At 35.4% G+C, this 16767-nt stretch overlaps 1 protein-coding gene across 2 annotated transcripts; it reads right to left on the reverse strand.

The window, feature by feature from the left end:
• Positions 1 to 1519: 1519 nt before the first annotated feature.
• Positions 1520 to 9143, reverse strand: LOC137715985 (transcription factor TGA9-like). Of its 2 annotated transcripts, XM_068455369.1 has the most exons (13): positions 8842 to 9143; positions 8482 to 8664; positions 8196 to 8278; positions 7704 to 7795; positions 7328 to 7582; positions 6524 to 6571; positions 6359 to 6418; positions 6093 to 6170; positions 5887 to 5935; positions 4859 to 5130; positions 4324 to 4545; positions 2361 to 2503; positions 1520 to 1830 (listed from the first exon to the last, which is right to left on the reverse strand). In XM_068455369.1, exons 2-13 carry the CDS (start codon positions 8616 to 8618, stop codon positions 1743 to 1745), a joined length of 1527 nt encoding a protein of 508 aa, XP_068311470.1. In that variant the 5' UTR covers positions 8619 to 8664; positions 8842 to 9143; the 3' UTR covers positions 1520 to 1742. The 2 variants fall into 2 exon arrangements, with proteins under 2 accessions (XP_068311470.1, XP_068311469.1); XM_068455368.1 differs by having other exon boundaries at positions 8482 to 9143.
• Between the last annotated feature and the right edge of the window lie 7624 nt (positions 9144 to 16767).

A 16767-nucleotide genomic window follows, 5' to 3' on the forward strand; every position in this document is an offset into this window, starting at 1 on the left:
TTTATTTATTTTAAAGAAAATGACCCAATAATTTATGTTGTATTCTTATATTAATAAAACATATATCTACTAATTAATAAAACACTCATTGTCAACCAAAACCCTATGAAATTACCAGTTTAATCCTCTAATTAAAACTATTTATGAATAAGAAATATGGGGCAGAAATCTAATTTCACACAACCAAATTTTACTTTTTTTTTTTTTTTCAAAGCCGCACTTATATGTAATTCTAACATAACTCTCATTAAAATAATAAAAAAAAAAAACTTCCCATTCCCACATTCTCTATCACTCTCTTCCTATCTCCTATTTCAAAAACAAAAATAAAATTTTTTTCTCACACACTTTGTGTGTACCCATATGCTTGTATTAATGAGAATAATTATATAACAAAATATTATTACATTTCTATTTAGATTTGGTCTCATGCCAATAATATGTTCTAATTGTATAACTATTAAAGTTCAACAGACCCGTTACGCTATCGAGTGAAAAGCTAAACACGAACTGCTAGTTAACGGATCACTAGCAAATTCACCAGTTATTCACACAGCCGGTTAAAGCTCAACCCAAATAAATATTTTTCATGCATGCTCGTATAGTGTTATCTGTTTGTGCATAATTTTGCCAGGTATAGTTTGTATCTCAAATACGTATCATCAAATTATGGACAGACGCATTCTCTATAAATGAAGAGTAACAACCAAACTTTTCCTCTATGTATATCCAACTTTTGTGCACAAACGATTAGGAAAAAGACAATCAACTCAGTTTATATTCTATCTCTACCCTCGTCACTTCTACACTACAATACTCTTCTTCTTCACAACTACTACATATAAATGAAGTGCGTGCAACAACCATCTCCCTTTCTCTCTCTCTCTCTCTCTAAAAAATACAACCATTTTCGTTTCGAGAATTCCTTCTTTCAATAAAGATACTAGACGATGACAACATATTGAGTTCTCTCTTTGTCCTTCTCTCACTTGCCACCTTTCTCTCCTGGTCATCTATATATTATATATACATTAAAATTTCATCATGACAACAAATGAGTAAATAGTTTTAGATTGAACTAAGTCTTTTGCAAGGATGATCCATGAATAAAGACTTAAAAAATAAATGGTTTAAATTGTTGAAATTCGATGTATAAATGAGCCCCACAACTAGTCACCACATTTCTACTAAAATATGGGAATTCTTTTTTTATAAAGAATAATATATATATATATATGTATGTATATATATGAAAAAGTCGTTTAGGTCGAGATAATATTAGATATATGCTAATAGTGTGTAGATGAGGTTTAAATAAAAAACAACAAAATTTGGTTTCGTGAAATTACATGACTGGCCATAATTTTGTTGTTGTGATAGAAGACTGAATAATATTTTCACTCTTTTTTGGTTGGCAAATAGGATTTTGTTAAAAGGTAGTTTAGCTATGTATGGTCGACCAATTATATATTTTGTTTCATCGTTTAATCCTTTTTTTTTCTTTGTTTACCAGGTGGAAGAACCTTCTCATGCACAGAAAATATTGAATTGCATTTACAAGATAACGTAGTTACATGAAGACATGGAAAGTAGAAAGTAGAAAATAGAAAATAAGAAAGAAAAAATTAATATGTCCTATCTCTTCTAAAGTAGCTTAATCAAGCTAGAAGCATCCAGCACCGGCAATAATGGACAAAGGACTTCTTCTAAAAAGCAGCTCTCTGCAGTCTACTGGGGTTTGATCAAAAGGATGCGAAATGATTCTGCGAAGGTTGTAGCATTTGCAGGTCTGTCGTCGTTTGGCACGAGTTATCATCGCTTATCATGGTCCTGCATATGTATAGTATAACATAAACAGTAATTATATGCTATCGTTGTTAACTAGCACATTATACGTATTAAAGGAGAAAATTTTCTGATTTTATTTTATTTATTAGTCTCTATGATAAGATTTTGCATGTTAAAGATGTACTATAAGAATTTGCTAACTTTCGATTTTTCTGCAACAAAAACAATAATACTACAGTTTCCTGAAAAAAAAAAAAAAAAAAAAAAAGGAACCACAATTTTGTAGTTTTAAGTTACAATGTGTTTAAACAGAAAACAAATGAAAGAGGGGTGATAAAATACTGGCAAAAGAGAGTTGTACAGTCTCATCCTAAAGAAAAGAACAACTAATTTTCATAGAGTAATAAACCCTAGAAAATGTGCACATGACAAAGTCAACTTGAAACTGTCATGGATTTACCTAGCCAAGAAAAAGTAAACACATAATAAACAGTGATTAAAAGCTAACCCTTTGTCATTTAAGTTAAATAGAACGTGAACGGAAAGTAATGATCATGTTATGCAAATCTTACTCTCGGGGTCGAGATGCCCAAAGAGAACTAAGTGCTCTTAATCGTCCATAGTACTCTCCGATTACAAGAAAGCATCTCGCTGCCTGACGAACTGTCAATATCCGACGTAACTGATGAAGGGTTTGTTGTCTCAAATTATCAGCCTGAGCAATTGATCAACACAAATAATGAGAAACCTAATTCTTAAGAGTAAACAAAATATAACAGACCCAATAATGCAAAAAGAAAAGAATAAAACAAACATGTATAATGAAAAAAAAAATAAAAGATTAAACAAGAACCATTATGTAGCCCTTCGAATGGGTCCCTAGTGCAAGGGAAGGGGCACAACCTTTAAACAATATTTTCAAAATGGTTGAAATTGGAAAACTTGTTCCTTTTATGAATTTGGACTATTCCAATCATGGTTTAGAAAAATAATAAAACCTCACTTAGTTTATTGCTTATATTTCCCATCTCAATTTTAAATTCATTCGATAGGTCTAGCTACGGTTTTCCTTTCAACAAACATCACATTCAAACCTACTCTTGAAAGAAACATTTGGAATGGAAAAACTGCACCAAAACCCTAGCATTCAGCAACCTGATTGACACCTCAGCTAAAAATACATGTCAGTTCACCCCAAAATTATGGGTGATAATGAAATTATTGTGACCCAATGAGCATTGCATACGTGGCAAGCACACAGGGGATGTGATCAATCTAGCTGTATAATATTATATAACACCTATGTCAAAAATTTGACCAGTAGCATAATAGTGACACCTGATTAATAGAAAGCTTAATGGTCCATTGGGATATTCATGATCATCAAGACCTTTGATAGTTGTTTATTAAAATGAATGACTTTTACACACTATTTTTAACTTTTCATATGTTACGTTCAAGAAATTTTATTGACCAGATCAGAAAAGAATATCAATGACCTAAATTAAAAGGGATATGCATAAGATGAAAAAGTGTAGAAATCACTTCCTTGACTAAGTGATGGGGTGAGAATAAAGGGATAGAAATGTAAATACAATGTCTAGTTGACTGCACTATAGATGTTCCCATTTCTATTTTTAAGTAGTGCTTGAACTAAAAGTCAATTTAAATGTTAAATCAAGGTGATGTATTCTTATCCTTCTGGAGTATATCAGAGAATGGCGGCGCAAAACAAGAAGACAGAAATAAGGAATAGAATGAAATAATTGGAGTAGATGGACAACTCAGATCAACTACCACGTTTGATGTCACCTACCAAAGTTCTATGTTTTGATCGAAAATAACACCTTTCTAACGATATAAACATATATAAAACTAAACGTAATTAACGTGATTGATTGACGTGTAGTCGTTTATAGGTGGATCCTATATTAGACCTTACCACCATCAACGATTTAAAGTCACTTATTTCCATTAATGTAATCTTAATCATATCCAAGGTGTTAGCAGATTCGTCAAGTGAGATCTAATCAATCCTTTGATAATTTTGAAAAGGGTTTCAGTTCATATGGAACTTATTGAATTGGTTTCATACATCCATATGTATTGGTCAAGTCTGGTCTGCAATATGAAATTAAGACAACTCTCAGGTCTTTTCAAAAAACACCTGAACAAGACATGTATTTTTCGATCATGACCTACTCTTATAGTCAAATTACTTCTCAAAAAGCATCAGGAAAGTTTACTAACATAAATATAAAATTCTTTCAAAAAATAGCAACTAATAACCTCCTAGGGTTCATTTAAATTATGAAGAAAACCTCCTAGGGTTTAAAAGAACAAATAACTTATATGATTAATCTGCAGGTTATAATGCAATTCCTAACGAAGAGAATACAGAAAATGATGAGAGAATATTGAGATTAATTACGTGAAGTGCATGCATGAATTTGCAAGATGTAAGCAAAATGGCCTTTGGTTTTAAGCTAAGGAAATTTATGTCGGAAGTCGGATTATTTAATCGTAATTAACTACCTGGCGAACGAAGCCTTCAAGATTGGTGAGCTTGCCCAAAGCCACGGCCATCTGTTGCATGCCATCGATGACTGGCCCGCCGGCAATGGTGTCGACCAGAGACTGATGAAGCTGCTCTAGACCTTGAGTAAGAGCCTCTTCAGCTTGTTGTGAGGACTGTTGCAGATTATAGATCCCCATGAATTGCTGTTCTGTTAGTGGGTCTAACTGTGCTATTAACATCTGATTAATAACAAAGAAAGAAACACATTAATAATCAATAAGGCGCAAGGATGGGAACCATGGCTAGTTGAATGTTTATTTTAAAAAAAAAAATTGTAACAGGCAAGTAAATTTTGTATGCGTTGATTATATCTTTCCTCTCAGAGTATGAGACTCATCACATGGTAGCATGCATATTATGAGAGAGAGAGAGAGAGAGAGAGAGAGAGAGAGAGAGAGAGAGAGATAACCGGCGCATACACTAAGTTTTCCGTTAAACTACTGAAGTGGTGAATTCTAAATGCTATAATAATTTCAGAATATAGAGTTGAACCTTGATGAGCTCAGAGGGTCTAAAACCACCCATCCAGAGGAAGCAACGTTCAGCTGGAGTCGTCCACATTCCAGTTATGAGGTGGAACACATCAGATTTTGCAGCCATTCCTTTCAGCTGGAAGATTTCATCGTAGTGAGAAACATAGCCGTCCACAACTAGTCGAAGATCGCTGTCCGACAAATGTGCTTGTAACCCTGTTCGGAGCTCCGACATGTGCCGGTGGTCGTCTTCTAGCCATCTTGCATATTCCATATCAAATATTGCAGCACCTACAGCAACAATAATAAACACTTTAAAATCATGCATACACATTAATTGTTTGAGATTCAAGTTACATATGATCATTTACTAGCGAGATCAATTTATTATATAGAAAGTAAAGCACATGTTTTGAGAGTACGTTTAGTTTTTTTTTTTTTTTTTTTTTTTTTAATTTATTTTTAGTTATTAGTATTTATTTGGTTTAAGAGTGCATTATTGTGCTACAAGTTGAAAAAGTTATATCCGCACGGGGGTTCAATAATGCATGCAAAGATAAAAGTTAAACCCCTGAATGGCTTTTGTGTTTTGGAAAAGGCCAAACAACGGTCAAATATATAACAAATCTTTTTTTTTTTTTGGTCAAATGATAAATTTTGTTAGATTAAATGCTAGATTAACTACTAACGGGATTCAAATTCACGGCGTTATGCAAATGCACAACTCCTTCTCACCATTGTGGTAAAGGGCCACAAGCTACAACAAATCATTTTATTCATGGGAAAAATCCACTCCCTTAAAATATTGCGTAAACCCTAATCCAAGCTCTCTTAATATTGAAAACTTTGGTCAAACTCCGAGATGTCTACCAAGTAAAAATAGACTTAAATTCGTTTCCCAAAATTGACTGGAAGCTTTAATATTACAAAAAAGAATAATGTTAATAGATATTAAGCTAGTCAATTTTGTTTTTATAACCTCTTTTTTCTACTTCTACAAAGTCATTAATTTGTCCATAATGTTGTAGATTAATTCAAGAAACTCACCTGAGCTGATATTGCCAAGACCACCCCCACAACCACCCAAGAACAAACCCTAATTAAATAATTTAAAAAGAAAAATCAATACATTTAACAAAATGAACAATAAATAAATAAAATAAAAAAATAATTTTTAATAGGTTAACAATAAAACCAATGAACAAAAAATCAATAAATATAATAAATAATTTTTAATAGGTTAACAATAAAACCTGAGCGCGCGCTCTTTGAAGGTCTTGCTCAAGCTGTGTAAGCTTTATCCTGCTTGACTCTAGCTGCTGTACATAAGCCTATATATTGACAAGGAAACAAATGAAAAAAATATTAGTCGGCAGTTGTGTTTTTTTTTCTTTTTTTTTAAAAAAAAAACAAGGGAAACATAATAATTAGTGGGTATGTGAGATAATAAAATAGCATATGCTAAACATTATAGAAAATTAATGAAATATTTTCAGTCTGAAAAATGACATCTCTATACCTTTTTTCTGAGGCGGCTTTTTCTTGCAGCTTCTCTGTTTTGAGCTAATCGTCTCAATGTCTACACGAAAATAAAAACAAAAAAATGGTAGCTCAAAATTTGAAGTTAATAAATTGGAAAAATAATGTGGAACAAAAAATGCAAGAATATTGTTATGTTTAAAACCTTAGCATCAAGTTGTTTATTCTCTGATGTTGAACCAGCTCCCTTCCTCTGGAACATTAAAAGCATGAATTAAGAAAATGAGGGAGAGAGAGAGAGAGAGAGAGTAAATTAGTTAGCAAATTGTTTCGATGTCTGAAAAAAAGGTGGAATCTCTATTTTTGGAGGAAAAAAAAAAGAAGAAAATGCAAGTACTTTGTGTTTAAATACATATGATTCTGTACTAAAAAAAAAAAAACACATATGATTCTCAGAAAATAAATCACAATGATTAGAGAGAATATCTGACAGAGTTTTTGCAAAAGATTTTTTGTTCGAGGCAGGCAGGCAATCAGCAAACGTGATTTTTGCGATGTGGGTTTGGTCTGAGTCATGTGGAGTGAAGAAAGTGGGTATTTTTATTATTATAACAAAGCAATAATAATAGTGGTAGAACTACTGTGAAGATTCTTACTATTTTGCCTTTTTCTTTTAATTTTATTTATTTATACATTATTTATTTGTACGTATATACACACTTTCTCTCTTTTGTGTCAGACATTTTTATCAGAAAATCGTTCAGAAATCAGGTAACTTCTGTCTCTCTTTGATTTTCTGATGTTGTGGGGATCTGTGCCATAATATTTCATGAAGATATGCCACAGAGAGCAGAGAGAGATGAAACAGTAATACTAACAATGAAGATGCCAACTTTTTCCTCAGTTGTTGGGATATGGGAGATCTTTTGAGAAAGATATCGACTAACTGACTGACCTAGAGAGACAGAGTACAGTTCTAATTAAAACAGTAATTAAGTTAATTAATTACCTTTTCTTGGGAGGGTTTTTGAGTTGATGGGGTTTGTGAATTAGGTCCGGTGTCACTAATTGCCATTTCTTGCTGTTGCTTTTGCTGTTGAAATTGTAGATGCTTCTGATCAAAAGCAGCTTGTGAGGAAGAAGGGTTTTTACTCATGGGAGATTCTGGTTCCAATTCCAACTGATTTGTTGTTGTTGTTGTTGTTAGAGTGTTCACTTGTGATCCTGAGTCTGTGCTTTCTTCCTCTCCTGACTTTGAACTCCCCTGCATTTTTACAAACACACAAATCAAATAAAATAAAAAAAGCCACCAAAATTTAATCAAATTTTCATCTGGGTAAATCAAATATCAGAAGAAAAGAAAATTAAAAGGGTCAAAGGATTACTCCTGGTGTTTGGTGGAATCTCATTGGCCAAGAAGGGAACATTTCCAGAGTTGCAGCAGGCCTGCCTGCTCCTCCTCCTCCTGTAAATAAAGCTGCAAACAAAGAATCACAAAAAAGATATCTCCCAGACATCACGAAAATAAACATTTTTTCAAAGCATCACCTAATCCCTCTCTATCTCTCTCTCTCTCTCTCTCTCTCTCTCTCTACTTTTCTGCAGTTATGGAGTCAGTAAAAAAAATCATGCTCTGCAGGTCAGCTTTCCAAGTTTCTAGACACATGCCATTCAACTCTCCTCTCTCAGAATCATTACTGTATTCGAAATGGAAAGCCCCCATCCCCTCCGCTCTGCCCTGATCAGAAGACATATTCAAACACACACACACTCTCTCTCTCTCTCTCTCTCTCTCTCTGCTTTTTGTTAGAGTTGGTTATGCTTTATCAGACGTCACCAAAAGGAGAGAAATGATGAGAGGGGTGTAGAAAGCATACGTGCTTGAGCTTCATCATTTCTAACTTGCCGCGCAATTGCTTCTTCCAGCTCCCCAAAATCAAAGGCAGATCCTTCTTGATTACTACCAAGTACCAACCAAACAAAACAAAAACAAAAAGCAAAAAATTATCAGAAACCCGTAAAAAATAAAAATGAACAGATCAGAGGAAGAACAACAAATTTTTTTAATGAAATTTCAGAAAATAAAATAAATCCAATTCGAAATTAGTCTTGAAATTGCAGTATCTGAAAGAAATTTTGGAAATTGATGAGAATTTTTCGTACATAAAACTGGTGGAAGAAGCATTCATCCCATGAAGAACAGCATAAGGGACATGGTGATTGGAAGGTCCTAGTTCCGATGACAAACCAGCGGTGGTGGCAGTGGCGGTAGCGTCTCCAACTCGATGACTCGCCGCCATGCAAGATTTTCTCAGACCATTTTCATCTTTGTACTCCAAGAAGAAGCTGGAATCAGGACATGTAGCAGAAGAAATAAAAGCCATAAGCACACACACACAAAAAGTGGTTAGCTTTTTCTTTTTCTTCTTTTCAGTTAGCTAGATAGAGAAGAAACAGAGGAGTTGGGGGGAATGGGAAGAAGGTTAACAATTTCCCAGAAATTATTCAGTTTGCTCTCTTTACCTCAATTTTTGGATTTAGAGATTCCTAGACCAAAGCCTATATGGAGCAAACCAAAACAACTTGAAAGAGACCAAATATCAAGGGGAAGTTAGAGAGAGAAATTACAAGAGAGAGAGAGAGAGAGAGAGAGAGGAGAGAGAGGGGCCAGTCATGTTTATGTCTCTATCTATTTATCTCTCTGGTACTTCTCTTTCTCTCTACTTCTCTATGAAGAAAGCTTCTAAATTGATGTGTTTGTGTTTGGGTTCTCCTTTATTTCTCTGTCCCTAGTAAATATTATCGAAATTTTGGATAGAAAATCTTGACGTTGCAGACAGGCCCCTCTCGCTCTCTCTCTCTCTCTCTCTCTCTCTCTCTCTCTCTCTCTCTCTCTCTCTCTCTCTCTGTGGTGTGTGGGGTGTGGGGTTTGGAAACAGGAAAAAAAGGACATTTTTCTTTTAAAATAAATAAATAAATTATTCAGTATAAATAAAGTTTTAAAAGATGTTATGGGCTAATCAGGCAATGAGCTGAGTTTAGACGGATTTAACTAAATTTATTATATATTATATGAATGCGTGCCTATTTATACTTAAAAACACATAATTGTATACATAAATTGTAAAATAAAATGACATATAGACTATAAAGTATTATAACATATTGAAAACATGGGGAACAAGCATATAACAAGTGTTCATCAAGTATTCCACAAGTCTCTTATATTTTATTGAAAAAATAAAATACAAAATGAAAATTATCGATTTTCTGTCCAAATGAGATTGCAACCTAAGCAGCTTAGGCAGACCAAATGTACACCTAAACGGATCTAGACGCATTTTGTTAATTTTCAAACTCCCATAAACAATCGAGATAGTGTTGAACCGCCTTACTGTCTAGGCACGGCCATACATGATTTTCTGATCAGTGAGTATAATATTAAATTACATAAAAAAAGGGCAAAACAAGTGTAGGGTCTTTGGCAGGAACCCACTGGAATCACTGACTCCCACTCCACTCTCTCTCTCTTCTAACCGCCTGTGATGTGCCATTGGTTCTTTATAGTGTGCTCCTCACGGATGCAAGTACTTGGTAGATAAAAAATAAAAAGTGGATATATTCAACATTTTATAATAGATGAGACAAGGTTTTCTTTCACAAAGATGGTAAAAGCTGAGGACTCTGGCGAAAAAGAAAAGTTGCAAAGGCTTCTTTTTATTTGCTTAAGAAAGGGGTTGAGTTTATTTTTCACATCTAGGAAGGTTGAGGAAGAAGAGAATTTTTTTATAAATATTTTTGTAAAGTTGTTCTGCTTAATTATATAGGCCATTTCAACTAAAAAATTAGAATAACATAATCTACAAGCAAAACCCCAATTATATATATTTAATCAGTGCCTTGTGAGATAGGTTTGTTTGGTCTTATCAGGCTTTGTTGATGGGTCAACATCCATTCCCTGTCATTACCTAAAACAATGGCACATTAAGATTCCTTACTCTACTAATAGTAATATGTTTATCTGAGTTCTAATTATAATTAACCAGTAGCCTCCATGGGGTGTGTGTGTATATATATGTGTATGTTTCATTATTTGTGTTTGATTTGATTCACATAGTACTCCTACTTCCGGCATTAGCTATTTTTTTGTTTGTTTCAGTTTGTACCAAACCCTAGTGTCATTTAGGAGAAACCCAATTAAAACTGTCATTAGTTTATACATAAATATAGAAAAAATAAAACAAATTTAGACTAATAATAATAGAAGTTTATCACAACAAAAATAAAGGAATATAAGCTAGCCTTTCGAACGATTTCCTTTGGTCGCTATCCCCACAGGGTGATTAAAAACACATTAATATAAGGTTTTTAGATAATATATATCCTCAACAAGCATTATTGAGGTAAAAATATAAATTTATAGTGCACATATATAATATATATATAGGGAGGGGGAGAGAGAGAGAGAGAGAGAGAGAGAGAGAGAGAGAGAGAGAGAGAGAGAGAGAGAGAGAGAGAAAGAGAGAGAGTTTGTAAATGGACCCATTATCTCTTTTTAATTTAAGAAATTAAGAGATTGATATGTAAATTGATAAATAAAGTTGTGCTCATCTACTACCTTTGTAGGTGAATATGCCTTCTACCAATTATTCCTTTATATGATATATATGCCAATGATTGAATTTAAAAAAGGTGCATGGTTTGGTTCAAATTAACAAGTGTTTACATGGATTAGGTAAATATCTATTTAATCATACTTTTGTTCCCAACAAACCTTACAACACCTTCTCCACATGAAACATCTCCAAACTTTGCCAGATTATTATGTATATTGCATGCACACAGAGAGAGAGAGAGAGAGAGAGAGGGAGGGAGGGAGAGATCTTACATTCCTTCCAACTGCAGTTGTTTATATGTTCTTTTGCTTGTTTAATTATGTATGTGTATAGGGTTTTATATGTTAATTAAATGGATTTAGTCATAATTGCTTGTCACCTAAGCAATCTGGCCTAAATAATTACAATATAGAAATTGAGTCTTAGTTTATAAATATTATTGGCCTCAACAAGACCAACTTGCATTTTATATTATCAAAGCAATTTGAATGCGAGTCAAGTTCGTAAGGATACATGCATATGAATCTGCTTCTTTTTATAGGTAATAGTGTAACTCAAAAATATAAGAAGGGGATGTCATGAAGGGTACGTATTATAGGTGTGTTTAGAATATATATAGATCATGGCGTTGACCTTACACCAATTAATGGCAACAGGATTATGTTGGCCAATGATTAGCAATGGACCCATATTATTAGATAGTAATAATGAAGATCGTGATTAACAAAACTGATCAAATCTAACAAATTAACTAGTTCTTGTTTGCAACATGTGACAAATATTTGGGGTTCAAGATGTGCTACTCAACGGCGAAGCCAGAAAGTTTTGGTGGGTTACCAAATTGTTTTCCTAGCGGAATTGGGCTTCGATATTCCTTGTATACGATGATTGAGTTTAGCTCAAGTAACTTTGCGACTTAGTATTATGGTTCTTCACTTGTTAATGAAAAGTTTTAGGTTCGATTTTTGCCAAAGACGAATTTAACCACATTATTGTAAGTTCATTATGAGGCTGAGCCACCCCTCCCCCGTACTGTATATAATATCGTTTGTTCAAAAAAAAAAAAAAAAAAATCAAGTAACCTTGTATGCGACTCCGTCATGATGATACTTGAAATGGCTTATAATATAGCTCAAATAGTTACGACTCTTTACTTATACAATTGAATTTTTATGTTTGATTCTCTCATCCTTCAATATTTGTTATGTATATTGAAAATTTTGTTAGTTCTTATCCAATATGTAAGTGGATGCATGGTGCAATGGGAAGCACTTGAAAGTCTAAAGTGGTCAGCAAGCGCAGCGGTGGCATATGCATAAGCCAAATTTGCACACCAGAAAAGAGAGAATACGCAAACGGTTTTGTATTTATTGCCCAGGGGCACATAGCCTTTGAATTCTAAAATTATTTGCATCCGTATACATTCACACTGGTCGGAGAGAGATCTTGACCCACCCAATTCACACATTCACATTGTGATATGGCATGATTTTATTTTTCTTTTTCCTTTGAAGAGCAAGATAACTTTCATATCATTTATTCTCAAGAGAACAAAATAAGGCATGTTCTCTCCAATCCAAAACTCAAATTTTGCTCATATATTCTTATGTTTGAGTTAAAAAAATGGTGGGTTTGAGTGTTTTAATGTTCTCATCCCATACAAAAACTAAGTGCATGTTCGTTAACGTTTTCTAAATTAGTTTTTAATTTTGCAGATAAAAAAACGAGTGAAAATAAACTTACAACACATAGAAAAAAAAAATATATATAGGAAACTTCATTCTAATTCTTGGCAAAGATGACTTTTAGACTAAAACCATGAGTAAGATCAAAATCTAATTTTAGTCCCCTGATACATTAATCACCTCATTTATTAATTATATTTTGATGTTTTAATTATTTCTCTTTTTCTTCCTCATTTTAATGTATTCATTATTATTTACATTTAATTCATTATAATATATTTGTAGGCCTATTTGATTGAACGATCTAGGATTTAGAGAGAGAGGGGGGCGGCAATATTGAGGGAGAGAAGAGAGTGATTTAATTGTGAGGTGTGTTTGATTCACCCCATTGTGCCTTTATTTACAACATTTAATAGGTAATCAACTCCTAATAGGGATATAAGATACATTCCCATATCTACTAGGATTTACACAATCACATTCCTACTCTAAATATGACTGCAACACTCCCCCTTGAGTGTGTAAATACTCAACAAACCATCACATCAGATCTTCAGTAGATAAGGTAGAATAGTTGATGAAGTCATCGGCACAACGGATGATCGCGAGTCTCAAATTTAAGTGATGTATGCATTTGTAGTAAAACTCACAAAACCTCGCTATGGTAAAACCCAAGGCATGGGAAAAACCCATAGACTAAGGAGAAAAGTGAGAAGTATGCATAATGTCTAAAACAAATGTCAAACAGGACGAAAGTAATGAACTCAACGGAGTATGATCATCCTAGGATGGGTGCCTCATTAAAACCTCATTAGGTAGCAAAAACCCAGTGGGAAAAATGCTTCTAATCGTAGGAAAAAGAGTACATTAAGATCATGTGAGTATGCTTCTAGATACTCCCCCTGAGTTAGACATAACTTCTAAATAAGAGAACTACAAGCGATTCAACTAAGATAATTTACGTATACCGATTCCTTGGACGAGCTTCTGAAAAGTAGACTTGGGCAATGACTTGGTGAGGTGATCGGCCAGGTTGTCCTAGGAACGAATTTGCTTGACTTCAATGTTTTGATGCTGCTGTTACTGGTGTGAGTACAAGAACTTCGGCGCTATGTGCTTGGTATTGTCTCCCTTGATGTATCCCTTCTTCAACTGCTCAATACATGCTGCATTGTCTTCAAAGATCGTCGTAGGAAGGTCAACGATTGATGTAAGACCACTAGTGCTTCGAATATGTCCCATAACTTCTCTCATCTAGAAGCATTCACACGATGCTTCATGCAGGGCGAGAATCTCAGCATGGTTAGATGAAGTCCCAACTAGCGTTTGCTTGGTAGACCTCTAAGATATAGCGGTGTCTCCAACGGTAAAGACATAACCCGTTTGAGAACGTGCTTTATGTGGGTCAGACAGATATCCAGCATCTACGTAACCAACAAGGCGAGAATCAATCCAAGGACCATAGGGGGCGGCAACACTCGAAGATTCGTGGGTATAGAACAAGCCCAAATCTGTAGTACCCTTGAGGTAGCGGAAAATGTCTTTAACACCATTCCAGTGCCTGTGTGTGGGTGCATTGTTGTATCTTGCCAAAAGATTCACAGCAAAGGAGATATCAGGTCTATGCACTGAACCAAGTACAATAAAGCCCCGATTGCACTTAGGTAAAGAACTTCGGGTTCCAAAATCTCTTCCTCATCCTCATTTGGACGGAAGGGATCTCGTTTAGCATCTAGAGTCCGAACGACTATGGGTGTACTCGAAGGCTTCGCTTTATCCTCATTAAAATGACGCAACACCTTTTGGATGTAGTTCGATTGATGTACTAGGATTCCATCCGAACAATGCTCGATCTCTAGGCCTAGACAATATCGAGTTTTCCCAAGATCCTTCATCTCAAATTTTGATTTCAAGTGTGTAGCAATTTCCTCAAGCTTTGCGGGAGTCCCAATGAGTTTCATATCATTAACATAAACTGCAACGATTGCAAATCCGGAATGTGACTTCTTTATAAACACGCATGGGCATAATTCGTTGTTCACATAACCCTGACTTGTCAAATATTTACTCAGATGGTTATACCACATCCTTCCGGATTGTTTCAATCCATAGAGTGACCTCCTCAACTTAATTGAGAGAGTGTTCCATGGTCTACAACTATTTGAATCAGTCAATGGAAGTCCTTCTGGAACTTTTATGTAAATTTTCGTATCTAGATCCCTATAGAGATACGCGGTTACCACATCCATAAGCTGCATATTCAGTTTTTCAGAAACTACCAAACTGATTAGGTAGTGGAACGTTATAATGTCCATTACAAGGGAATACATCTCCTCGTAATCAATCCCAAGGCGCTGAGAGAAGCCTTGCTCTACGAGGCGTGCTTTGTATCGCACTATTTCATTATTCTCATTACTCTTCCTCACGAAAATCCACTTGTAGCCAACAGGCTTTACGCATGGTGGTGTAGGAACTATAGGTCCAAACACTTTACGTTTCGCGAACGAATCGAGTTCGACCTGGATTGTTTGTTTTTAGTTTGACCAATCAGTTCTACGTCGGCATTCATCGATGGAACGTGGTTCAAAGTCATCGCTAAGCATGATGTTAGTGGCTACTGAGTATGCAAATGCATCATTGACGATCATCTTATTCCTATTCCAAACCTCATCCAATTCTTTGTAGTGGACCGAAATCTTGCGATTCTCGAGAGGCCGACATGTTTCGTTTAAAGCATCACTGTAATCTAGAATAACCTCATGCGTTGGAATAGATGAGTGAGAGATGGTTGGATTCAAACTAGGGTAACTAGTTGGTGCCATTTTCTTTTTCCGCATGGAAGGTGGGGCTTCCCGACCTTCGGGGACGGTTCGGCCTTCCCAAGCAGGTTGTTGATGTACGTGGGGTACATCTATCCTTGCAGGTGTGTTTGTAGCAGGTATATGTGATCTTGTTACCTTTGCTAGATCATTAAAAGCATCCGACATGCTTTGAGCAATGCTTTGAAAATCTATAATTCGACGCACCTCAGTTTCAGATTGGGCAGTGTGGGGATCTAAATGAGACATAGTGGGAGCATACCATGACAATTCGCGGCGTTCTACGGGAAACGTTATCATGCTTATGTCCCCCTAACGACGGGAAGACTGTTTCATCAAAGTGAAAATCTGCAAAACGTGTGGTAAAGAGATCTCCTGTCAAGGGTTCTAAGTAGCGAACAATTGATGGCAAATCATAACCAACATAGATTTCCATTTTTCTCTAAAGACCCATTTTGGTACGTAGTGGCGGCATTATTGGCACATAAATGACGCACCCAAACACCCGTAAATGCAAAATATCAGGCTCGTATCTAGTGAACAACTGTAATGGTGAATGTGGTTGAGTAGTGGTGGGCCTCTGGCGGACCAACATAGTTGCGTGCAATATTGCATAGCCCCAGGCAGATACCGGTAGTTTGGTTCTCATAACCAAATTTCAAGCGATCAATTGAAGGTGCTTTACGAAAGCTTCTGCTAGGCTGTTTTGGGTGTGAACATGGGGTACAGGATGTTCTACATCAATCCCTACTGACATGCAATAATCGTCAAAAGTTTGTGACGTAAACTCTCTAGCGTTATCCAGTCGAATCAACTTAACCGAATAAACAGGGTGGTGAGCCCTTAGCTTAATGATTTGAGCTAGGAGTTTAGCAAACACGGTGTTGTGTGTGGACAACAAGAAAACATGTGACCAACTTGTCGATGCATTAACCAACACTATAAAGTATTGAAATGGTTCGCAGGTTGGTTAGATAGGTCCACAAATGTCCCCTTGAATCCTCTAAAGAAATTTAGGGGGGTCGTGAATAATCTTTGTATGGGAGGGTTGAGTAATCAACTTCCCTAAAGAACACGCTTTGCATGGCAGGAGTCCAGCATAGGGATGTAACTTATGCCCGTGTGAAGATTTGAGGATACGACGCATCATGTCACGTCCATGATGTCCCAAACGGTCATGCCAAAGCAACAAAGTGTCATAGAACTCAAGCATAGGGCCGGCCACTCTGTGGGTTTCTATGCCGTGAATGGTTATGATGTACAACCTACTCAGCAGATGTTCCAACTTCTTGTGAATATGTTTTTGGCCATATTCGTATGAAGTGATAC

This window comes from Pyrus communis, chromosome 14 (assembly GCF_963583255.1).
Source record: "Pyrus communis chromosome 14, drPyrComm1.1, whole genome shotgun sequence".
Lineage (NCBI taxonomy): Eukaryota > Viridiplantae > Streptophyta > Magnoliopsida > Rosales > Rosaceae > Pyrus > Pyrus communis.